The 26,735-nt window shown below is 33.1% G+C and overlaps 1 protein-coding gene across 1 annotated transcript in view; it reads right to left on the bottom strand.

Annotated features, from left to right (window-relative positions):
- Positions 1-26,735, bottom strand: part of ADGRL2 (adhesion G protein-coupled receptor L2) — a 619,868-nt gene that overhangs the window by 48,865 nt on the left and 544,268 nt on the right. Inside the window, 2 exon segments of the mRNA NM_001190488.1 lie at positions 952-1,752; positions 7,910-8,019. Coding sequence (NP_001177417.1) covers positions 952-1,752; positions 7,910-8,019 — 911 coding nt within the window.

Here is a 26,735-nt window from a genome sequence, read left to right on the forward strand (position 1 = left end):
GAAGTAACTCAATAATCAGAAATTCCAATTAACTCAGTAAACTGAAATATTCAGATCTTTAAAACACAAATATTACTGTTCAAATAGAAAAGACTTATAATTAGTTGAAGCTCTATAACAATATATGAATAGGTTACTTTTATCATGAGTATGAGGTCATTTTGTTGTAATGAAATATTCATGTAATTTACCCTCAAAAATTGTTTCCCACAGAACTGAATTCACTTGACCAACTAAAACATATTTCCAAAGATTTTACATTACTTTCTAAAGTAATGATCCTCCATAAAGATACCTAAAGAGAACACAAATCAAAAATGTTAGCTGATCCATCTTCATAAATCATCACTTGGGATCATTTAATGCTTAGTCTATGCGTGACAGTTAAAGTCACAGAAATACTTACTTTAAAACCATCACTAATTTATCAGGAAATAAAAATGTGTAATTTTACCAGGAAGATGTTGGATGACTCCCTCTCCTACCCAGAGAGCAGATCCCCAAACTTCAGAACACTTATGCCTGACATTGTACATCAAGCCTAGCGATTCTCCTGGGACTTCCGAACACACATTTCCCTTAACCACTGGCGCCAAGAAGTTAAAAGGTCTGCATATAGATTGTAATCAATTCAGAAGTCAGGTAGGGGGAAAAAAAAGAAAAAGCTAACAAGTTTGTAGCTAGTATTACATTTTTAGCAATGAAGAACCAAACTGACCAATGATGCTACGATTATTTGAAGTCAACATTTAAATGAAAAAATTCAGAGAAGGCAAATAGGCCAAAGTAAGGCTAAAATGTACACACTATGTGACAGCATAAGTACCGTAACATTATCCTTGGAGCTTCAACTCTGAAAAGGGGAAAGAACACTGACAGGGAAAAACCTCCAAGTCTTTTAAAAGTAAGTTATTCAAAAAGACATAAGCATTAGCAAGCAAACATTCTTACCTTGGGCAGGATCAGGTGGACCAAACTCCAGAGAATATCGTAAAATGAAGTTATTGTTCCACACGTAGAGTTGGTTATCTCTAGGATTGTAATCCACCGCAGCAATATACTGGTATTGGTTGGGGAAGGGAACATCTACATACTCTCCTCGGTTTAATCGGGTATTGTAAATGTAATCAATTGCATTCTTGCCTGTTTCACTCTCATTGTCTTGATACACTGACCTGACCACATAGAGGACTCCGCAGATCATAAAAGCATTTGAGGCAGCACGTTTGTCATACACAGTCTCCCATGTTGCTTCAAATCGAAGAGTATATGGATTTAGTTGGCTAATAACGATCATTCCATTGTTCTGTTCAGTGGCGTAAATGACCCATAAGCCATTTTCATCAACTGCTAGGTCAATATCAGTTTTCCCTCCCCATCTATAAGGTGAGGTATCATGATAGTTGGCATAGTTAATTATGGCCTCTCCACTCTTAATTCTAGTCCTCAAGTCAAATTTCACAATGTTTCTTGTTCTCTCTTTGTTAAAGAAGACAGCACCATCATACACCACAAATCCAGTACCATCTACTCGATTTGGAAGTTTGTATGTTGTTGTTTGGCGACTATTTTGGAAATCTTCTAAAGAAGCATATTCTATTAAAGTATCAGTACGGTAGGGGGTCCAGGGCATGAAATAAATTTTATCTGCAGCCTGAAGAGGGTCCTTGCACCAAGCACCTGCCTTTTGTTCAGCTTCATATATACATGGTGAATCCACAATTGCTTTCAAGGTCCCAGGGCACACAAAAACTAACAGTCACAGAGAAAAGACAACAATTAAGCCAAGTTAAAAAATTAAACAGGCAAATACAAGTTTTAATGATTTAAATCCAAAGAGAAAAAAATGTGATTTATTAACATTCGATTTTACCAAAATTTAATGCAAGTATTACCCTTCTTTCCGCTAGTTACAATACTCAATGTACCAGCATAGAAAGTGGCTGGGGTTTATTTTCAAAAATACAAACCTAAGTTTAAGGTCATTTATAACTGAGGTGACAATGTGTATCTTTGCTATGTGTTTTTAATCTTAGGCTTTGGTAATTTATACTTTAAAACTGTGAGCTTTGTGCATAACAGTGTACGAAGGACTTTATTTTAGTCTCAACTCTGTACCTCCCCGCCTCCCCCCGCCCGGCCCACTTATAAACTCTCAAAAGCAAAACACCAAAATAAAGGAAATAAAACGAAAACCCAATGTGAAGGCTTATTTAGAACTTCTATAGAAGTTAGACTGAAAATAAAGGTGCTTCGATTGAAGAAACATAAATACTCAGAAAATGTAACTAGGAACAGAGAAAAGTAAATACAAGGAAAGCAGTGATGAAACGACCAGGAGACCCTGTAACCATGGCATGCTATGGAGAGGGTTCTGGAAGCCAGGCAAGATGACACTTTAATAATAAAATATCCAAAGGTGTCAGAAAAAGAGAGAAAGGGTGAAAAAGAAACACAGAAAGGAGCAGCTCCCCCTCGCCGACTTCAGAATTTTTACCCCATCACCAGATTTAGCAGTCATATAATTTCATTGTAAACAGTTGACTTCTTTATGAGGTGCATTTATGAGATCCTGCTGATTATTTTAATGTCAGGAGTGTTGCGGGGGAGGGAAGGGAGGAGGTAACATCCATAAGGCACATAACAGGGAGCTGGGGTTCAGACTGTATACGTTATTTACCTTTTTGCTCCACTTCTATTTTAAGCATCGGAAGAAAAACAGAAAAAGTGCAAGGAAAAAAGAAAAAAGATTAAAATAAATTGACTATTAGTCTAAGACTGAATTCGTAATAGATGCTAAATATAGGAAGAATAAGAGCTGTACTACTTTGGATAAAGAGAAACACACAACAGGAAAACCTAGCAGGAGAAAGATTCTAAAGTTACATAAAAGAACATGGATCAATCATTTTAGTAGATTAAGGAGGCAATACAAATATGTTGGCATGTTGCTTCACTTAGCGTACCTGAATAAATAATGAAACTCTTCACTAATGCATGGTATATATATTCTTGCCTTTCCAAAGTCACTCAGCATTTTTATCAAGTTTTACTTTATATATGTATGCTACAGACACAAATGCATGCATAAGTGTATCAACCCCATCTACCTTATTATATGAACTCAATATTAAATTGACTTAAATCAGGTAAGTATAACAACAGGAAAAAATAAAAATGACAACTCAATTTTGGAGCTTAGGTCAAATTTAATGTATATTAATATGGTTATATTGTAACATTTTCCCAAAGATATTTATGTAAGAAGAAATCTATAATTATGCATCTTAGTACTTTTCGATTTTTAAAAATTATTTTCATTTTCCAGAAAAATCCATCTTAATCATAAGAAAAAAATGCCTCCTTTGCAGGAAAATATATAAATCTCCTCTGCTACCCCAAGAGGGATTTTGAATGATGGGGTAACATAGTGCTTTTCTTCCTCATTAAGAATTAGTAAATTTACTTATTTAGGTTTATATATACATTATAAAACTATTATTAAATTCCCTCTATTACGTATCTTAAACTTGTACTATTAAGTCTATTTTTTAAAAAAAAGTAAGCAAAATACATACAAGGAAAAAGCAAGCACAGTAGGCAAGGAGAAAAAGGAAGAAAGAATTATGGTTAGCTTATTATGACATCGTCAACTATCATCAATTTACACAGAAAGCAAGCTGGCATGCAATGACAATCATACCAAGCATTCAAAGCAAATACCTTGACCCCACAGACCCCATAAAAGGTAAATGCTTTCATAAAACAAACCTGATTAGTACAGTTATATGAGAAAAAAAATCCTCCCTCCAAGAAGTCTAAAGAAATGGATTATATAGTTAGGAAGGGTGCTATATAAGATTCTTGCTGGTAAATAGAATTCTAATAATTACAAACCATAAAACACTATTTTAGATTATATGTAGGCTTTGAAGTATGTTGCCTGAATTTCATAAAGTGACCAGATTAATGTCTGTGATTCTCCCTCTTTCCTTATTAAAATGCATTAGGGTGTGCTAATCCTCTATCTCCAAACTGATTACTCAGATACTGTAGTTGCACATTTCATTAAGATGTCTTAGCTTGATTAATTTTTAAAAATTACAATAATTCATCAAGATTAAATAATGACCTCCCGAAATACCTCAGGGAGAAATATCGTACAAATATTTTTGCCCTAGGAATAGCATATAACCTTCTGCATTAAGCCACCACCTCCCCATCCAACTTCATCTATTTAAGCACTTTCAGGAAACATACTTTTTCCCTATAATGTGTAATTCTGACTATATCCAGTAAAACTAAGAAGTTCAGTGTTACTGATATGAAACAGTTCTTTTTTATAAACCAGTAGTCCTGAAACTACTTCCTCAATGGAGAACAATATTATACCTGCTTAGAATCAATAACGGAAGGGCGTGGTGGGAAAATGAGGATAAGAGAAATTATTAGTGTTGTGACTTCTCAGACTGTATTTATATACAGCTGTATTCTTATTTTCAGGAAAGGATGATTTCACTGAGCTGAGTAAATCAATTAAATGTAAAGGATGGGAATAATACATTTTAAAATATGTTACATATTTAAAATAGAACTTAAAATTAAGTTCAATAAAGAATGCGTAAAATATGTTTTCTATTGATTGAAAATGGCCAAGCTTTATAAATACACTAAAATGACAGTGAATTTGCTTAGCAAAATATTAAATAGAGAAGCCTTTGTGATTTAACTAATTACTTATACTAATAATAGAAATTATATATAACTTATAGTTCTGATGAAAACAGAAGTAACACCCAAATGTAAAAATAAAAAATAATTAAACAAAACCTTTGATGACTGATAAATCACATAAGATATGGATATTGAAAACAAAAGTCCTTACATTATGATTTGTTATGAAAACCCAAAGGACAGAGATCTGTCAAACCAGCCAAAACTCCATCAACCCCGAAGAATATAAAAATACAATAAAATTAATGAAATTAGCATTCTTCATCACATGCCAAATGTATATTGCAACTTGTCTTAAAAGATTGTGTAAATTAATTCATAATAATACATTTACTATTCTATAGACCAAACATAAATACACGACCCACTAACATCAGTGGAGGACCACATGGATATGCAAGACATGAAACTGACCCAAAGACACTTAAGCCTACATACTCTGTATCTGAAGTGACACACTATTTCATTTTGAATAATCTTACATTTATTCATTAAAGATACTTAATCAAAAGTTATAGTTATTTTTCTCATCAAATAAAACTTATAGCTAAAATTCTGGTATAATTTGGAAAATTTCATGATAATTTGAAAAAGAGGGCACAAATGTCAAAACCAAATCTTGTCTGTAGGGTACAAAATTCTAATAATTATTTTCCTTTATCCTAGAAGATCTTTACAGCCTCTTTTAAACACACATACATTCAATTAATTACTAACACTCTGTTAATGATAAAGGATAACCCCAGGATACATGCATTTTTGACACAGGCATTATCTGAGTAGGTATAAATATCACATGTAATATTACACGTGCCTGTCTATAAACATAAAAAGTAAAGCAAACAATGACATTTCTAATAAATTCTGTTTAGTGACTTTAATATAAAATTTTCAAAAATCATGGGAAATTTCTTGAGGAAATTTAAATAGTTTCAGATCTGTAAATTCCTAGGGAATCTGCTTTAGATAGAATCTGGCATAAAGCCAGGCAGTAAAAGACATAATAAATGCAATTTTTGCCAACTATGTAAAGTTTAAAAGGGGTATGCAAATGATTCAAAGTACAAAAACACTATTAAAACAAGGAGAATGGGAAAGTTACAGGCTTAAAATGAAAGTATAAGGGATGGGTATAATAGAAACATAAAGAAACAAAAGGAGTGGAAAATGAGGAAAAGAGATAAGGAAATATACAATCCTACCTAGATTCAAACAATTTAAAAAGATCCTTTTGCATTAAATTTTAATATTAGTGAAAATCATGCAATATATAGTGTGTCACTACTGTACAGTATACAGGAATCATAATTCTACACTTTAGCATGGAGTAATTTGAAAAAAAAAAAAAAAAAAAAGCCAGACTTATTTCTGCCTCGTGCAAACATCTAGAAAGGTAACAGCAAATTAATTACTTTTTTTTTTTTTTAAGGACAAAAACTAAAAAGAACAAATACTTCTCTGAGTATAGCTATTTGCAAGTTTAGTGCACAATATACAATACTTCTGGAGAACTGAAAAAGTAAAATTTTGAAAGTTAGATGTTCCAGAAGATATCCACATTTTCCTTTCTAAGACAGAGCAAGAAATAACTCAAGAGTCTGAAAATAATATTTGCTTAATACTGTTCTTGGTCTATAGACTAGGTTACAGGAACTGGCTCCAGAAAGACAATTCTTGGCAGCTCTGACTGATTCCATTGTTTGGGAATGGATGCTGTATTCCTTTTCTAATTTGAGGACAGAAACCATGATAAATTCAAATGTAAGCGACTTTACGGAACAAAATTTTGGTTAGCTCAAAAGAATGCAACGTTCCTCTAGTGGCACAGGAGAATGATTATGTAAGCCACCAACACTACACACAAGAGAAATAATATAAAGATCAGTGCACTCAGTAGGCTTCCAATCCTACAAATGGTATAGAAAATACTGAAAACAAAAAGCATCCATTTCACAGTAACACAGGAACACAGAGCAGGGATGAAAAGAAAAGATAATCTGTGTTTGGCCTTTAACTGATACCCACAAAAAGCCAATTTATCAAAACTGTGGGCAGAGAAGAGAGAGACCGCACCTTCACAGGATGTATAAGAATGTATTACTACCATATTGGACATATTATATCTATCTGAATTCAGCTCCTTGGGTTTTAGAAATATTGATGGTTGGGACATATAAATCTATCAGAACTAGTCTAGCTTTCAGGGTTCTGGAAAAGGCAACTTCATTATTTAGTTTAAATCCTTTTTTTTTTTTTTTTTTTGAGGAGGGAAGTGTACAAAACTTTCTTAAATCATTAAAATCGCTGCTAAGGAACTTTCAATTCAGATGCTCATGAATCAAGTTTACAGGACACATCTTTTTTTCCAACTTAAAAAGTAAAGAAGACAAGAACACTATTAAACAAACTAGCTTACAAAAATGACCTAATATACTGAAATTTTTGGTTGTCTAAAATGCTTTTTTCTACTGAAAGTGCCGATACAATTTAGCAGTATGAATTCTGAGATTAGGAGGGAAAATACACAGAATCAGAGCATTAGCTGAAGACTACTGATGAAAACTCCATCTGAATTTTAAATATCCCTCTACAGGGTCTAATGGATGTTGTCAAGTTAAAAACAGAAGTACATGCAAGACTTTGTTACATCTATTTTATTTACTGTAAGATTTCAACACTGAATCTGGTAAAGAAATGCTCCTGTAAGGACAAGGAAATAAAAAAAGGAAAGCACTTGCCTCAGTTACTACAATGGTAGCTTTTACCAGGCACTAAGGTTACCACAACAGCAGGTAGCCATTCAAGTAGCTCACGATTAAAACCGAAGTCAATTCCTTCTTTAGAAAACTGTGAGCCAAACCAATTTGTCAGCAACTGGTATTGGGCAAAAGTACAGATTTCTATCTGCCCTACTGAATAGCTAATTCAAGTTTGTTTTCTGGAATAACACTAGTCTTAAAAGCCAAACACTTAAGAACACAGACAGACACTTGGCCAGCATCACACTATGGCTTCCTTCCACACTTCATGAAGCTAATTGGAGGCCCGAGTCTGTTAGTGCTCTGCATGCATAATGGTTTTGTAGGCCATAAACATATGCTTCTTTCACATGTGTAGTCTTTCAGCATCAACGAGGAATGCTGGAGAAAGTCAAAATCACAAACTTCATACTTACTGTAAGGGACACATTCATATTGGACTTCAAGATATTTGTATGTTCCAGGGCATGGATCAGGAAATACATCTGACCCAGTAACTACTATACACTGTGTTCGATTGTTGCACCTAGAAAACAAAACAAATCAAACTGGTATAACATAACCGTTTATTTGTTTTCAATAAAGAAATTTAATACAGAACTGATTCATATTTTCTTTAAGCAACTAAGTATTGTAAAACAAAAATTTCGACATAATAGGTTGCTCCACATTATTGGGCAAATAATGAGCTATAAAAATCCTATTTTATGTTGCAATGCTTCTGTATCATGGGCCACACTACTTTTTAATTCAAAGTAAAAAGAAAATAACAATTCTCTATTATTCTACTATACATTTAATTGTAATTTTTAGCATATTCAACATGTACTATAAAAGTATACCTGCCACGTTAAGAATTAAAAATAACAATTAAAAATGATACCATGAGCAAAAACAATCATAAACTGAATGGCTTAGAAGTTCTGAGAACATATTATAACAAGGAGGGAGCCAGGTTTTTTAAGTTTAGTTGTTAAATCCAGTTTTGAGTTAAGTTTTGTATGACGGGGACTTTCTACAGTCTTCTGTACCAGATTCGAAGCTAATAGATCACACCTTCCATGCTCTGGCTTGATAAATGATAGAACACATTTAAAGCAGTTAGCACAGTGCCTGGCCCATACCGTGTCTCAGACTGTTGTTACTTTTGTTATGTTCACCGATCACAATGTGTTTATACCAAATAGGACATGACAAAATCTAGATTCTTCTAAATTAATACTCTCTGAAATAAAATGTTAAAAGAAAGGCACTAACATGATGCTTAGAATGTCCTTATTTATTACTATTGCAAGTATTTTCTCATTTTTCTGTTGTCACTTATTCATCAGGATTATTAGGATTAAGGTAGAATTTCAGGCAATTGATATTTATTTCAGTTCTATGAATTTTTCAAAATGATCTTTTCATAAGCTTTATAAAGGCAAGAACCACTTCCCTTTATAATTTGCCTTGATTACATTCAACAGAACGTAATGTTTGCAGGGTTTTATTATATTTTCTGATAGTATATAAATTAAGAAGGCAAAGCAAGCAGAACAAGGGCATTATAATAAAATTTATTTAACAATTTGAATACCAGGTATTCTATAGGGCATAAAATAACTGGACTATAAAATGGCAGATAAAGAATGAAAAACCAGCTCATTCTTTTCTTTTTTAGCACGACGAGTAACTAAAGGACAGAGGAAGGAGACCTGCATTAGAGAGCGTAGGTATGTTAAGTCATGCACGTTGGAGCCATTTCAACTCAAACCAGGTGGATTCATTTTTAAAGAGCAGCAAGACCTGAAAACTTCCACAGGATCAGACAGGTAACTTTATAGGCCCAGGTAAATATAATAAACCTCAAACAAAAGTCTTAAATATTACATCAATTATAATATTGCTTATACAGATATTAAGCTAATGATAACTTTTATCACAATTTATCTAGAATACTATATGCCATATATTTAAAAAATACCATATAAAATAATTTTCAAAAGTATGAACAATGAATATGGTGCAGTGTCACATTCTTATGCAAAATCATATTTTACTCTCATTATCTGTATTTTTCTTGAGCTAGTTCAATCATTTGAAGAAATCTGCCAATGGTTCTCCACTTAGTGTAAATGAATTATTTTAATGTGAGTGACAGAACCAATTCTTTATCTTAAAATTTTAAATAGCAGATGAATTTAAAGTTTGTCAATAAATCAGTATCAAGTATTTCAACTGTTTCATTTTCTTCTTTCTTAAATTTTACAATAAGAGAGTTTGCCAAAAACAAAAAAACAAAAAAAAATAAATTAAAAAAAAAAAAAAAAAAGAGAGAGTTTGCCATTTTGTTAGAGTTTCTTGATCTCCCAGGAATCCTAAACCACTGCCTGGTCCTTACCAAAAAATAAAGTGCTTTTATTTCCTGCCTTATGTTCATTTATACCTGCAAGGATCTTCCCATTATCTCACACCCACACCTTCAGAAACAAACAAATCTAAACTCCTTTTAGTCAGACATATATACTCCCTTGGTGTACATTTTATAGCCACTTGACAAAACCCTGTCATGTTTTTGGGAAAACATGACAAGAGTAAGGGGGTGGTGCTCAAGGTTGAAATGGACCAAGACTGTGAAGGATTCTGGACCAAAGTTAAGGAGGATGTAGCTCAAAGGATTTGGGAATTTCTATAATTAAAAAAAAAAACACAAAGAATATACTGAGGCACCTGGGTGACATAGTCAGTTAAGCCTCTGACTCTTGGTTTTTGCTCAGGTTGAGATTTCAGGGTCATGAAATGGTGCCCCACATCGGGCTCCTCATTCAGTGTAGAATCTGCTTAATAATCTCTCTCTCCCCCTCTACCTCTGCCCTCCCCCCAACCCATGCATGCATTCTCTCTCTCTCTAAAATCAATCAATAAACCTTTTTAAAAATAAAGAAAAAATATATTGACAATTATCCATCTTCCCCAGATGATAAGATAAATAAATATGACTGCTATATGGGATCAAAAATATCTTTTGTTTTATGCTTTTCAATGTTACAGAATATTTGCAAGAAGTATACAAGGGATAAATATTTCTTCTTCCATTACATTTTGTTTAAAAGAGACTGACACCATAAAATGAAAAGTAATTGCTCATATTTACTTTTTCTGCACTTTTTTTGCACTAGTCATCTGACCACAACTACAAGTTCAAATTAATGTTAAAAGCAATTACCATAATTTATATCAACCATATAATTTTATTTCTTTTAATAATCACATTGCACAAAATAAGAGAAAAAAGTGTTATAGGGCTATATTCTTAAGTAAAATGGAGGCAAGGAGACTTAACAGAATTTCTTAAAATAAAATTATATAGATTTCTAGAATTCATAGCTTCTCAAGATGTTGAAAATGTTCATTTTTATGAATTGGAAATACTAGAAACTAATCTTGAGAAAAACTGGTATTTGGGGGCTAAAACAGGAAAGGGTCAGCAAGAAGAGGAATGCAACTGTGAGAAGTAGAAGACTGTCAGATTTTCACACTGTTACCTTGCTTCATGGGAAAGAATATCTAAGCTTTAGGAGGACCAAATGATAAAAATAAAATACAATTATGTACATTCATTTATGAATGAAGTGGGAGCCTTATGTTTTCAAATTCAGTAAGTGTGGGAACACTCGGGGAAAAAAATACCAAATGTGAGCTGTTATGACTGACAAAAATCTGAAAATACCTTAATCAGGATACTGTTAGTAAAACTGTAAACTGCTATTGAAGATAGGGAAAGAGAAAGCAATTAGCTACAGAAGCAAAGTAAATTCTCACCAACTGCTCTGCTTCAAGTTTTCATTCTAATGAGAATGAAAAGGTACCATTAAACCAAGAAAAGAAAGGAATTTAGTTGCTCATATTCTTAGCCCTGGACATAGTTCCTGGAATGATTTTCCCCCACTTCCCCCAGAGACAAAGATTTATCAGTAAAGGTATAGCTTCTATTAACAACTGTACGTTTTGGTAATATTATGTGGATTCATTGTTAAAAATCTACAATTTTCTTAAATGTTAAGCATAAAAATTAAGTACGAATGAGACAAAACAGAAGAATAAGATTTTAAAAAAATAGGTGGGTTTTATCTAATTACTTAATTAATTAATTTAGAGAGGGAGTGGGGGAAAGGGCAGAGGTAGAGGAATCTCCAGGACCCACTGCAGACCCGGATACGTATCAAGACCACGGCCAAAATCAAGAGTCAGATGCTTAGCCCGCTAGACATCCAGGTGCCCCTGGTGTCTATTCTAATAAATAGAAATAAAATAGATTTCTATTTATTTTTATTTTTTAAAAGAGTTTATTTATTTATTTATTTATTCATTCATTCATTCATTCATTCACTCACTCATTCATTTAAGAGAGAGAGAACATTCATTTAATTAAGGTAGAGAGAGCATGAGCAGAAGGGAGGGGCAGAGGAGAGGAAGCAGAAGAGAGAAGCAGATTCCCTATTGAGCAGGAAGCCCAGAGCAAGGCTTGATCCCAGGACCCTGAGATCATGATCTGAGAAGAAAGCAGACACATAACCAACTGTGACATCTTTAGATCGATTTTTAATAGCAACTCGAAGGGAACACAATTACTGTCACAAAAAAAAATGAATACTAAATATATTCTAAACACTTCAAACTTTAAAAAACTAATCTTACTTTATTTTATATTTGTAAAGACGCACAGATGAATCAGGATAGTCAAAGCACTGATTCTCAAAATATGGTCCTCAGAACCAGTAGCACCAGCATCAGTTGGGAAGTTGTTAGAAATGCATGCTCAGGTCCCATCCCAAATCAACCGACTTAGGAATTTTGGAGGCAAATAACCAACCAGCAATCTGCATATGATTCTGATGTATGAGAACCACAAGGTTAAAAGAAAACATGTTTAGATATTTTAGTAAAGAATAAGTATATATGGAAACACATACTTTTTGCTCTATAACCCTTAATAAAATACAAATGAAACAAAATCATTAAGCCATTGGTACAATTTATGCACCAAGCTAATAGAACTTACAATGTTAACATGTCTTCTTCTCTAATTCTAATTTTAATCACAAGAATCAAGAGTTTTAGTTGCTCTAATTTTCAGCCGACTAGTTATTTATAAATTCCTAACATGAAGGGTATAAATAAGTACAGTTTCTAAGCACATGTATACATTGCATGTATGCCATTTTTAACAACAGAAGGAAAATATAATCTTTTCCTAAATTTTGGCTAGCTAATGAAAATTTCTAACACTAAATAAATCTGGAAATAATAATTTTTGACAATCTATAAAATGCACCATGTCTTCTAGGAGGATGTCATTAAAAACAATAACAAAAAAGATTCACTGTAATCACTGCCAACTTTTCTATATTCGACCTTCGACTTCTTTCTTAAAATAAATTTTAATAAAGTGGCTCATCTACAGGAAGAAAATATATCATTTTTAGAACTCAAGGGCATAAAGGTAGCTCTTGCAAATAAGGTCTAAGCAACAGAGGGTATAATATATGATTTAACACCACCTGGTAAATAAATGTAGAAATATCTAATAAGCATTCAGTCTCAAGTTCCAAGCATTTAATCATTTTTTAAATATTTAAATGTATTTCCCAAGTTGGCATATATAGACAAAAGGCTAATTATTTCATATCACTCTGTCAAAACCACTATCAAAAATATCATCGATGTATTAGTTCTATACATTATTTTAGTTTGCAATTTTCTGATTATCATTTTAAAATATTTTTTCTTCTAATTCCCTAACTAATCTAAAATACACAGAGTACAACATTCATCCTGAGAGTTCCACATATTAACTAAAATAAATCCAATAATAAATGCTTGGTAACATTATCAAATTCAAACACCAGAAGAAAAGTATTATTTCTGACATTAATATTCATAAAACTTGCATTTTAATCATAAGCCCCATCATCTACAATGAAGAAAATCCTAAATCCTACTTTACAGGTCATAAAGCTGCTTTAAATGGAGCAAAAAAGCCTGAATTTAAAAAATTAGTTTAAAATTCATTCCTGCAAGTCTTTCTACTCTAAATGGAAAAAAAATTCTATTTAGGAATGAAGCCAAATGCACATCTCAAAAGCTGAAGAAAGCAAAATTGCATAATTTTGGAGATTAATGCCTATTAGTTTACTTCCTATGCATAAGGGAATGTCAATATATTTGGCAGCGAAATTTAGAATATAATGTTTAAAGTCCGTGATATTGTCTAGGTTTGTGCATAATATGTAAAAGAAAAATGCTTTACAAAATAATGAATCTCTTAACCATCGCAATTAGCATATGGTAAAATTTAAAAGTATTAAAATTGTGTATTTCATCTTCCAGATGTAATCTATATTGCCAGGTTTCAATACCAATTTTTAAGGCATCCACAATCATTTTTGAAATTAGGTTAAATGTTGCCAACAAAAATGTGTAATTGATGAAAAGGCATTTTATAAATGTGTATTATCATTAATTTACATACGTATATGGAAATTACCTTAGAAATTGTCTTGCACAAATCAGCAGTACTTTGAAGAAACATTATCTTTTATTTTGGGGACAGTATTGATTCATCACAAGTGAAATGTTAATAATGCAAACAAACTATTAATATGTTGCTTTTTCTTAATCTTTTAAAACTAAATGAAAGAAGGCTCAATGCACACATTACTTATAATCTGAGAACAAACTGTATAAAAATCAACAACATAGCACATCATTTGACTCTGTTCAGAAGCAAAATCATTGGGGAAGATTAGTGTTTAAAAGCAGAGGCTTTAGGATCTGAAAAAGCTGAGATTTTAGTTCCAGTTTGCTTCCTTAACTCTGCGCCCATAGCAATGTATTAAACCTTACATCCTTCCATAGAAGTTTGTCTTTAAGGTTAGATCGGATAATGCAGGCAAACTCTTTGCACAATGCCTCAACAAATATGAATTACCAAAAACATCAATAACTATAAGAACTCCCTTATATAAGATGGACACAGATTTGCAAACCTTAAAGGGGCAAAACACTTTTTATTGTTCCAGGGTAGTTCCCTTACTGTGCGTATGACTTCCTGCGTACAGCTTTAAAAATAGGCTAACTATTCATGCAAATTTGTTTCCTTTCCAACCCTAATCTTGAATTGTACAATGCCCAACAAATTGCTTTTACTTTTCTTTTGATTATCTTATGCTCATTATTACACTTTACCAAGTGCAAAGTATGGAGATGAGATTCCATGTGTAATCTATTGTGAGAGGTGTTTTAATCAATAGTCTTGTTCTGCTGATTAAGCAGGGGCTTCTGTTTTGGCAAGATAACATTAGTTTCTCCAGTCATGCTCCAAAAACCATTGGGAATCTTCAGCAGATCATTAGATATGCTACAATAAAGCTTTGGTACATTCTCTTTTCTTCCTTAAATTACTTCTTCACTGTCCCATCATTCCCTGTCTCGATGGCACTGCATTATTATTGCATCTCCCCTGAAACTTGCACTAGAGCTATGTCTCCAGGCCATAGGATGCCATTTTCAATTGAAGCTTCTGCTTGAAAATATAAATTAAGAAAATTTCATTATCTCCTGCCAGGGGCCATTATTCACCACAGTTCTAAGGAAGATTAAAAATGCAAAATCTACCGACTTGAACAAATACTCCAGCATTCAACAGAAAAGCTCAGTATATCATGACAGAAACTAAAAATTAATGTTTGCTGAAATTTGGAGTCACCCTCTAGAATTAGTACAATTCTTTATTGAGCCTGTAGGTTCAGTGAAGATTGCTTCAACAGTATCAGTCTCTTTATGGCATCTGTTATTTTAAAAATTCAATTATAAAATATGAGCAATAATATGTCTGTTTTCTTTCCTGCCTAATCTTCTACCTTAGTTAAAACTGCTTTTTGGAGACAAGATAAATGCTCTCAAGGTACCAGGTATCATGTAATGACACACCTTTCCACAGTGCCATATGTAAACAGAACATTGAGGACAGTACCCTGGAAGAGTTGAAACCACATCCACATGGGAGATTATTTCTTCTAAATGGACACAATGTCTACAGTTGAATTACTGGAACTGAATCCATTCTCTCATTAATAAATAGAAATGATATTCATTCCCTTGTCTCAATTATTAAAAACAAAAAACAAACCTATTATATGTCTACACATAAATTTTACTGTACTTAAGTACACACGTTTTTAAAAAAATTAGAAATGTTACTACAAAGGGTAAAACATAAGAAGAAACAAAAGAAAAAAAACAGTTTTTACATTTTTACTGGAGGTGACTGTATGCCTGACACATAACAGAAATTTAGTAATTGTTTTTGAATGAATGAAATAATGATGAATGGTTAGCCTGGCTATTTCTGTTTATAAATAAACACAGGTAGTAGAAAATAAATACCAGACATCCAATTCTGCTTCAATCAGCTGTACCTGATTCTCAGAGAATTCTGTCAATTTGGACATAATTTTGTATCATGAAAGCCAATGATACAGCACTTAGGAGACAGACTATTTAAAGGCAGAGGAAAAAAAAGTACCCTTTAAACTTCCAAATCATTGCATACACTGACAGTTCCAAATGACCAAGAAACGAAGGAATAGTACTCTAGGCACTAGAACCCTTGACCTTGAGTCCAAATTTAGAATAAATTTTTACAAACACAGCAGATGACCTTAGAATATGAATAGCTCTAATGTGAATAGGTTTATTCAAGAAAAGCAATTCAAATAAACTGAGTGTAGAAAAAGAAGTTATCTTCCAAGATAAAAGTTGACAATCATTCCCACAAATCAAAAAGGGAAACTGAAGTGAATTATTACATCAAAAGTCTTATTTTTTATTGTACAATACTCATTTAGCATCTGAACTTCTATTCTGTAGAGCTAAGAAAAGTGGGTCCCGTTTTCTTTAAATATTTATTAATGATGATTTGTGAGCCTAACTAATTGCTAGGTAAACATAACATTAGGAAGCTAAATGGTGTGTAATTATTATGGAAAAAGAAGAGGTGTTCTATAGTAATGTTCCCATTTGTCACATAACTATGTTCTCATAATTTATTTAATAATTTGTGTATTCTAGAAGATTTCAATCCATCACATAGTATTTAATTCTTTAGGCATGTTAAGATATTATACTCAAAACATTACAGAATATGTGTTGAAGTATTTTGAAATCAGTGACATAAAGCTGAATTATAGAAATAAAGTTATTAGTAGAATCTCTAGGAAAATATGCTTGAACATTGGTACATGGCATGGATACACAATTTGGAAAAAATAACAATTCCTATTTCATTCAGTTTCCTATATGCTGGTGTTTTTAAAATTTTTAAAGACTATCCTGATACCAAAAAAAAAAAAAAAAAAAGCAACTGTGATTAAATACTTGCAGATGTATTTGAAAGAAAAAGACAATTTATTAAACAATCATAAGTAAAAATATAAAAATTTCCTTCTGTACTATCAATATATAAACGTAAACTTATTTGACTGAAAAAGTGTACACTATGTAACAGAAATAGAAAGCCAAAATAAATATCAGGTAACCTACGGCAAGTCAACAAAAGCTTTCACAGTAAAATCCCGTGTAAGCCCACATTCAAAATACTGTCATTCCATTTTTCGGCATGAGAAAAACAGGAATAACAAAAAAGTGATACCTTCCATAATCATTTTGTGTCTGAATAAAATACTATGTTAGGAATTATAACCTGACAGTTTCATACTTTAATATTTGCAGTTAAATTCGCATCTTAGAAATTTAATAATCCCCCCAAATTCCAAATTAATTACTAAAATAAGCATTAGAAATGGCAATGCTGATTTGCTAAAAACAACATACTATGTTTTAGAAACCTTTGAAATTCCTTGCAGTTTTTACTGGACCTTGGGGTCAGTTTAATGCAAATTAGGCTTGACTCACTCAGAGCCTTATTAATCCAGTGCAAAATCTCTTGTTTGCAGAAATGCACATTCAACATAAATGTGCTTGCTTTTATTAGCAAAATAAGAAGTATTTATTTACAAAGCATGCCACTGAGACTAAGTTTCATTCACAGGGTCATCAGGTCTAACTACTTAATGAAAGGAATAAGATAATTTAAGTGGGGATTAAAACTATAAAATTTTGAAATACTTAAAAAATATCTCCTCTATATCCGAATTTTCAAGACCTCTGCTTTTAATAATTCAAAAAATTATTATGACCTGTATCAATTAAGAACAATTATTTATAAAAATGTTAACCTACTACAGTTTGCACTTGCAGAAACTATCACATTTTTAACAAGGGAAATGGGAAATCGCTATGGGATGCCCCAGTTAGATTAAATTAGCAAGAAACTTGTTACCAGACCATATAAAAGACACAGCGTAATAAGACATGACCTTGCAGAGCCTTGGAGCCAATCTGTGATGTTTTTCCTTCCTATAACCCTTGCTAATTATCTGCAAAGTTGCAGACCCTTTTGTCGTGGGTTATTTTTCTTCAAATTGTGAGGGGATTTTTGGTTTCTAAATATTTAATTAGTCTTGTTATGATATGAGAATTGTTGTACATGCCAAGCATTTCGATTTTCATACTCTATTCCTTCTAATTATCCTCAGATTTAGATTGGTCATCCCAAATCTTTTTCTTTTGTAATTATTTACTTCTTAGAGATCATTCGGTGAAGAAATATTTCCACCCTTATGGCTCTTCTTTTTCACAAATGGCTTTTCTGGTCCGTTAATTACCCGCTCAGAGGATTAGAGTTTGAAATAATGCAAAAGAACCTGCAACTAAAAGGAGTTTTAGAGGACAACACTGAGTAAACTAGATTTTTGTCACTGCAATTTTAAATTCCCCTAAAAGATTACTCCCTTGGTTCAGTTATGATTTTGAAAAACAAGTAAATTATGCCATAAATGTATTTTTCTGCCTCCCCAAATATTTGATGGGGCATCATTTGGTCAGTATTATAAACCTCTGCATACGAAACAAACAAGTATAGTCTAATTGACAGCTAATATAATTTCTGCTTTTACAGACCTCACTTTGATAACAGCACAGCAACAAATGTTCACAGAACTCCTATACATATCAAAGTGCAAGCAAACAAAATCGTAAGACTTGATAGAAAGGCTTTAAAAAAATTTCTATCTACTCAAAACTTAAGACTAAATACAACTTTTTGCCGACGTATTTAACTGACTCAGGAGAAATTCTCATTTTTTATTAAAATGACTATATTCTCTAAGTGCCTGGATTTTTTTTTTCTTTCATCTCTAGTCAAGAAAGCACTGTTTTTCTTTATCTGAAGTGAATTCTTTTGACATAGAATCTCTTACATCTTTCATTACTATTTTCTCATTAAACATTTTCACCTAAATAAACTTTTCTTATATAGCTTTTAAGTAATTTATTTTCCTCATGTAACTTATGAAATATTTTGGTAGTAAAATAAGCAATTTAGTTCATAAACAAACATATAGGAATGCCTTGTGTAAAAAGGGATGCAAAAGTATGAATGAGCAGTGTCTTAATAATATGAGTTGAATTAATAATGTTGGAACAGGAAAATATGCAGAGTTAATATTTCCACAAAGGGTCAAGAAAGTGAAAAGCACTCTCATTCCAAAAACTAAGTGCCACATAATTATTCTGAAAGTTATGAATATGTTTCTGTTAATTATCTAGTTTTAATTTTGCACCCCATAAAAATTGTTGTCTGTGTTTTCCTTAAGCTGTAAGATTTCCCATCTAGAAAATGCATCAGAACAGAATTCTTACAGAAATTACTATCTATATTTCTTGAACTTTTTCTTTCTTAAGAGAAAGACCATCTGAAGGAACTTAAGTGTCTGAGGTAGAACATTTTTAGAGCTGAGGACAGTAGGCTACAGTTTGCTGAACTGTTTTCCATCTTACAGTGATGCCCTCCATGCAACTCACTGTCGTGTACTTAGGTGTGAGGGAGGCACACGCATCAGCTAAGGAGGAGGTATAGAGAAAGACAACACATAAACTACGCCGGCCAAATAGTATTATATTCATCCTTGATTAATGGAACCTGAAGTGATCTTTGTCTCCTTTCCCTACAGCAGGAATTGTCTATATAACTAATTTGGCAATTAATCATATTCTGCTTTGTGGCTCATCTCTTGTATATTTTGCATCTTAATTTTTATTTAACTCAGCAAGTATGTTCCATGTTTAGAATTAACTAGGTAACTCCTTATGTTTTTGTTTACATTCTTTTCCAAATATCCCTAAGAGTGCCGGGCACTTATTTCTATCAGGTCTCATTCAATGCCTTTAGTTGTTTCTAGAGCCTAGTCTTACCTCTCCAGTTAGATGTTGTTAAGCTTCTTTTAAATCCATCAGAATGCCTAGTTTTATTTATGGCAAAAAGTACTCACTCAATAAATACTTTCTAAATCAGAATTCTCATTCTTCTATTATTCCATTAAGTGTTTTTTAAAATAAGGGATGATTCAAAATGTCTTGTTGATACATACCAGTTGTCATTTCTTTAATAACAACTGTGGAAATTTTGTATACATGCTTACCTAACTGTTCTGTAAGACAAGAGACGAAAAACAATAAAGATAAAAAGCTGGAACCATAGACTCTTGGGATACTCTTAGCAGTAGAGCAGGTGTTGAAGGCTAAAAACAATCCTTAATACCTATAATCTGAATATAAATAATCAAATTCATTAGAGACTCTTTATAAAGAGGTGGATACTGTGTGGTTCATACACTCTCAAAATTAATGGAGTCTCACCTGACTGATAAATAATATGGCAAATTTCACTGGCTTACTTATGATAAATCAGAAGTAATCTTTAATCATGACAAAATATTCATAATCTAATCCTTTTATCAAATTGACTATCACTGCAGGAGTCTCATGTGTTTGCACAATTAAAAACCCCATGTTAGCTGTATATAATAAGGCATTACATTTGATGCAAATCCTTTTCTATTGAAATAAGTGCCAAGCTGACAGCAGGAAGTAGCTGATAAGAAAGCAACAAGGCATTGCTCATGGCATTCTCGATAACTGTACACCTACTCATAAGCATTCGGTCTTCAGCATATTAACTCAAAGTGCTCTTTTTTTAAAAAAAAGTACAGATCAAGGGAAGTGTCCTCTTGCTGCATCTCAGTCTCAAAGGCGAGAAATTATCTAAAAATAGACAGGTGACAGATTGATAAATAGATAGACAAACAGGAAGGAAAACAGAGAGGGAGGAGGGAGGGCAGGAGAGAGGAAATGAAAATTTTGTATCCACCTGTGATTCTAGCACTAGAAACAGCAATGTAAGACATACGCTGTTTTATTCTAGGTGTAGAATTATCTGTAATTTTAAAAGCAGAGTAATATTCTAAATATACCACATCCAAACAATATCTATGCAGAAGAAAATGAACAAATGGATATGAAGTTATGTATTACAGTTCTCTGCTATAAAAAGGGTGAACTCATTGTTTCAGAATTAATTTATAGCACCTAAAGCTCTAGTGTTATTTTCCATATTCACATTATAGGGCTAAAAATAATTTTTAAAATTTATTTTATGGAGCTATTCCATAATTTTGAGAAATAGAAAGAACACAATTTTTGAAAGATCCTTTCTTCCTTAGCCTAAGTACAAGAAAAGAATTTATAGTGCCCAAAAGGAAGAAGAAAGCTGATGAGAGGCTTCATGGTATAGAAAGTTTGAAAGGGTGAGGTCAGAAGTTGAATCACTCCCCTAACAGACCTACTCAGCATTCCCTCAACATTATAGTACATCTTCCCAGGACATTGCTCATCACTTTCCCTTCTCCATCAGTTTTTAAAAGTTTATTGTGCTGAGAGACTTGGTACCATACTTATTTCTGTACATATCTCATCTCTTTTTTTTTTTTTTTCACATCTCATCTTCTTCACCAAACTGTATCTTTGAGGGGCTCATGCCTTTTTAAGAATCTGTGGAAACATGCAGTGCACAAGGCTGTGCCTTATTCTACAATTAACTACATAAATATCAGTCTGTAGACTTGCAAAGACCTATTCTTGCCAGTTGGTTCATAAATACCTTTACAGTGTTTGGCACATTCGCTTGTACATCATATAGCTGAGTAATTATTTAGGAGCATAAATCAATAAATGAAAGATAAAATCTAATTTTCATAAGTCAAGCATAGTTCTATACCCACATGACAAAAACCAAATCAAAACTTAGCTTATTTATATGGTTTGTGTAAGTTTTTTTAAAAAAAACTACAATGAAGGTAGAGGCTTCCATTCCATGTTATATTCCTAGCCCGAATTAGCTTCATATCAGTAACTTGTCTGAAAGGCTCAGTTCATCGTGACCTATAAAATGTTAGACTCAAGAGCTTTTAATACCACTAACACCATGTACAGGCTTGGGAGTACAGGGCTGTGTGCTATGAAGCAGCAACATTACTCCTCTGAAAGCTGACATGCAGTCTTAGGCCACAGATATAAACAGGGTAAGCATATTAAATAATGAATGACTAGGAAAACATCTCTTATCACTGCAGATTAAAGAATTAAAGACAATGTATACCTTATTACATTATACATATTAAGATCTATGAAGCTGTTTTAAATTTTTTACAGATCTTATAAAAGTTATAAATAAATGTAATATTATCTTAATTTAATAAACTACATTTGAGGTTCCATTATTTATTTATTTTTAAAGATTTATTTATTTATTCATGAAAGACAGAGAGAGAGAGGCAAGAGACACAGGCAGAGGGAGAAGCAGGCTCCCTGTGGGGAGCCCGATGCGGGACTCGATCCCAGGATCCCGGGATCATGACCTGAGCCAAAGACAGACACTCAACCACTGAGCCACCCTGGTGTCCCTATGTTGCATAAGTTATAAAAGCTAGAGTGTTAGAATTATTTTTATTTGCACAAAAGTATTCTAATCCTTAAAGCACTACATTCACAGCACATAATATTACATATTTTATGTTAGGAATCACAGTCAATTTATTAAGTGTATTTGATATATCATTATTAAGAAAAAGAAACAGTAGAAGAGCTTGCTACTGTTCTCATCTTTGACCCTTCAACTTTTCCATTTCAACAACCTCATTAATGTCAAAATGCCATGAGAATGTCGGCCTGCTTTTAAATCTCTACAGCCTGGGCAGAGCAAAATCTTTTGGATTCAATCAGGAGTGCTTTCTTTTCCTATTCAGCTAAACAGCATAATAGCACCACAAAGGTCAGAATATTACCTTTATTAAAGGAAAAGGATCACATGACAAAGATAAAATGCCATCTGTAGACCTGAGTTGGGCAACTGGGGGGAAGGGTGGAGGGCGGTTTTAGTTTTTAATTGCCAGAGTCCTACAATGTATGTAACCAGTACCACAGACAGGACTTGTTTTATATTTATTATTAGGACCTTTCTTAGGTTAGGTAACATGGGAAGCAGAGTCTGAGGCAGGTATTTCTGGGAGGCTTACAGAGCTCTCGGAACTATCAGGGAAGCAGAATTGGGGAGAAGTTTAATGTGGTTGCAACAAAGGCTCTGCAAATTCCTCAGAGAGGGAGCTCTGGAGTTGGGAGGGCCCTTCAGAGCTGTCCCAAAATGAAGCAAAGGATGAGGAGGCCAAGCCTTTGTACTGTGGCATTCAATGAGGGCTGCCACTGGGGAGAAGGTTTAAGATCCCGTCAGCCCAGGGCAGTCCTGGGCCGGGACTCACTGGGAGCCCATCAGCAGGCAACTCCTCTGGCGGCTGGGGAAAAGAGTGCCTGGTCCTGGATGGGGACTCTGAGGGCAAACCACCACATCCACTACCACACTGTAATTGTAAAGAGTTTAATGAACTGTTTTCAAAAACAGTTCTTTTAATGATACTACTCATTTTCACAGATTTTATTGTATTTCATCTTCGTGTACACACGGACATGTCAATCCTGTTTACTAAGCGATATTCAATGGGTTTCCTATAGAGCAATGAACCTTAACAGGCAGCTTTTAATTGGCCCACATAGGCAACCACATTACTATTAATTCCACAGCTACCGCATAAAATAAAACCATTGCTTCTCAAACTCTAGAGCAATTAGACCTCTCGGCTATTTGGCTAACTCTGCTTCATGATACCCAATGCAGTTAATTATATTTTTTGATGTTAATAGTCTCTGTCAGTCTCAAGCATAACTTCTCTTTGATGAATATTTAAATTATATTTGAATAAAAAATAATCTTGGTTACATTTCATATTCAGTAATCATCACAGCTTAATAAAGGTCTACTCGTCAAGGGTTGAAATAAATGGCAATGCACATATAAAGGTCCCAAATCAACTTATCAGATAATGTATTTGTAATGACCATTATTTATCTTTCTGTCTAACATACCTGTTTATATACATTTTCAAATAGCATATTCTCATTCACCTAACAACCCACAAATAGATTTCAAAAGTTACTTACAAACATTCTTTCAAATTATATATGCAGAAATCCATGAATTAACAATGAGAACATCTTAGGACTGGGTCATAATTTAATGTATGGAAAAAATACCAAATATGACACATCCTAGAAAAACTGGAGTCCTTTCTCTTGCTTCTTCTTGCTGCATTGTTTTGGCTACTTCCAAGAATAATAATGGGGGAAAAAGGTTTGATTTTCTAACACATTTTTTGATTATGAATTTTATAGAAACCCACAAGTGATTACTAAAGAGAAGTAACTTAAAAATACTATTTTTTTCTTCATATAAAGGATGTAACAGGCCTGTGGGGTTAGGGTGAAGGAAACTTGCAAAAATGGGGAACAGAGTGAATGGGAGAAAAGTGTAAAAGCAAAACCCATTAGTACAATTCCTTAAAAATTTGTTTAAACCTCATTCAGTTCAAAAACTCCCTTAGTTTAGCCTACATCATAATAGAAAGGTTTTAAACAAAGCATTTATTTAACTAAACTGTGAAAATGGGTTTTTTATCTTAAATCTTTAATGAATAAATGAATGTTTTGTTATCTTATCTACTTAATTAGTGCCCCTTAATAAACTGGTTTGTTAAATTTTTAATTTTTTCACATTCTCATCCCAAATTCTAAATCCTTAGACTATAATGGAGACCCAATGAAATAAAATTAAAAAGATACAACTGAAATGTCTTGAAATGTATACATCAATCTATGAATGTCGAGTAGAACACAGCCAATTTTTCAAAATCGTAACATTATAAACAAAAATGGTAGGGACAGATTCAAGTTCTGAGAGGTCTAAAGCTTATAAATTTTAGGGGTATCACTTTAGGAAAAAAAAGTAGAAAACTAGGTACCAAAGTGAATAATTATTTATGAAAAAAAAAGAAATTACAACAAACAACACATTTTTAAAAGCCAACAAATATCACAAGCAACAAAATCCAAAAAAACTGGAAAGATATTTTAATAAATTAATTACCGGCATTACTTTATGATATTTTCCTTATTAATTTTTTCATCACAAATCCTCATTGTCTCATATATATAACGATTTCACAGTGTCACTTTCCGTAATTTTGGTTTTCCTCTAGAACAGCTGCTCAAAATTTGTTGTTTATTTATTCCTGATAGTTGGGATACATAAAGTGTATGCCTACAATGTCACACAGGTGCTCATGTATGTTGAACTGCTACAGCCTATGCCCCCAAAATACAGGTATTCTGATAAATTCTATTTTATATGATACTCATTAAAAGAGGGGATCAGTATGTTGTTTTTAATAATAAGTACTGCATCTGATATGTTGTCTATGTACTCCCCCAAGAATATACAGAACTTCTTGTTTTGATTAGTTATATCTGAGAACCAAATCCTCTACTTACTATTTAACACATTTAATGACTAAAAAGATTCCACAGACTAGCTTCTGGCTCCATACATTTCAAACATTATTTCTCCTCCACTTGCCACATACTTCAGGTGCCATAGGACACATTCAAATTGTAATATGACATCTGGCCTTGCACAGTTATGTCACAATCAGTAAAGCAATATAATGAATAATAGGAGTAATTCTAGACACCATTTCTTCACCAGAATAGCCAGCAATAACTAAACTGTACACGAGTGTCTGCAAAACCACATAAAAATACCCCACTAAATCCAAACTGAATTTATTCCCAACTGAACCTCTACTTAACAGAATCCCAGTAGCTCTTGGCTACTCCTAAGTGACTATAAGTGAGGGGAAGTATAACAGAGAAGAAGTCAGAGAATGAAATCAAAATCTTAAAAGATTGTGTTTAAATATCATACTTCAGCAAACTTTACAAAAACAGATGACCCTTTGAGCACACTGCTAGGGGCCCTAACAATGCCTTATAAGAGCCTGTGCAAGTGAACGGCTCTGACATTTAAGATTCATTAGCGTCATGGTAAATCCAATTTTAGAAACAGAGTAATATTTTCACAAATTAAAGGTGAGTTCTGTAACAGTGACAGGTCTCTGGACTGAAAAATATGAACAGAAAGACCACTGCTGGGTGCTTGGGCGGCGTCCGGCTCTTGGTTTCGGCTCATGGTCAAGATCCTGGGGTCCTGAGGTCAAGCCCCAAGGCAGACTCCGCACTCAGTGTGGAGTCTGAGATTCTTTCTGCCCCTTTTCCTGCCTTCTCTCTCTAAAATAAATAAATCTTAAAAAAAAAAAAGAGAGAGAGAGACCACTGCTATCATCTCAAGGCAACTCATACAGAGTGACTATCATTTCAGACACACTCTTTAAGGCCATGGCGAGTGTGTTGAGGTGAATTCTAAAACCATGTCTGTGTTGGCTGTACATGACACATGAAATATTAGGAGAACGGCGACAATGTATTAGTTAAACAATATACTTGACTGATTTATGTGAAATAAGTATCAAGACTACAGAATTGTTCGCTTCTTTTTATTTCTTCAAAACCTGATTTTTCCTAGAAACATCAGAGATATTAGGTCCAAACCTGTGAAATAGCAAGCAATAAAACCTGTAACTAAATTGCTATACAGTATTTCAAGAAAATACACACCAAAGTAAAAAGAATAGTTCTTTAAAACCTGTAAGCAGATAAATACATAATGCTATCAGAAACCTAATTATCCACAATAATTTTCTTTAGGCAATGTACAAAATAGTGTATTGATACTGGTGTTTTTTTGTTACTGCTGCTATTGCTAGTATGGTCTCGGTACAATTTCATTATATGATATAC

The sequence above is a fragment of the Canis lupus genome, chromosome 6, assembly GCF_011100685.1.
Source record: "Canis lupus familiaris isolate Mischka breed German Shepherd chromosome 6, alternate assembly UU_Cfam_GSD_1.0, whole genome shotgun sequence".
In the NCBI taxonomy this organism is placed as follows: Eukaryota; Metazoa; Chordata; class Mammalia; order Carnivora; family Canidae; genus Canis; species Canis lupus.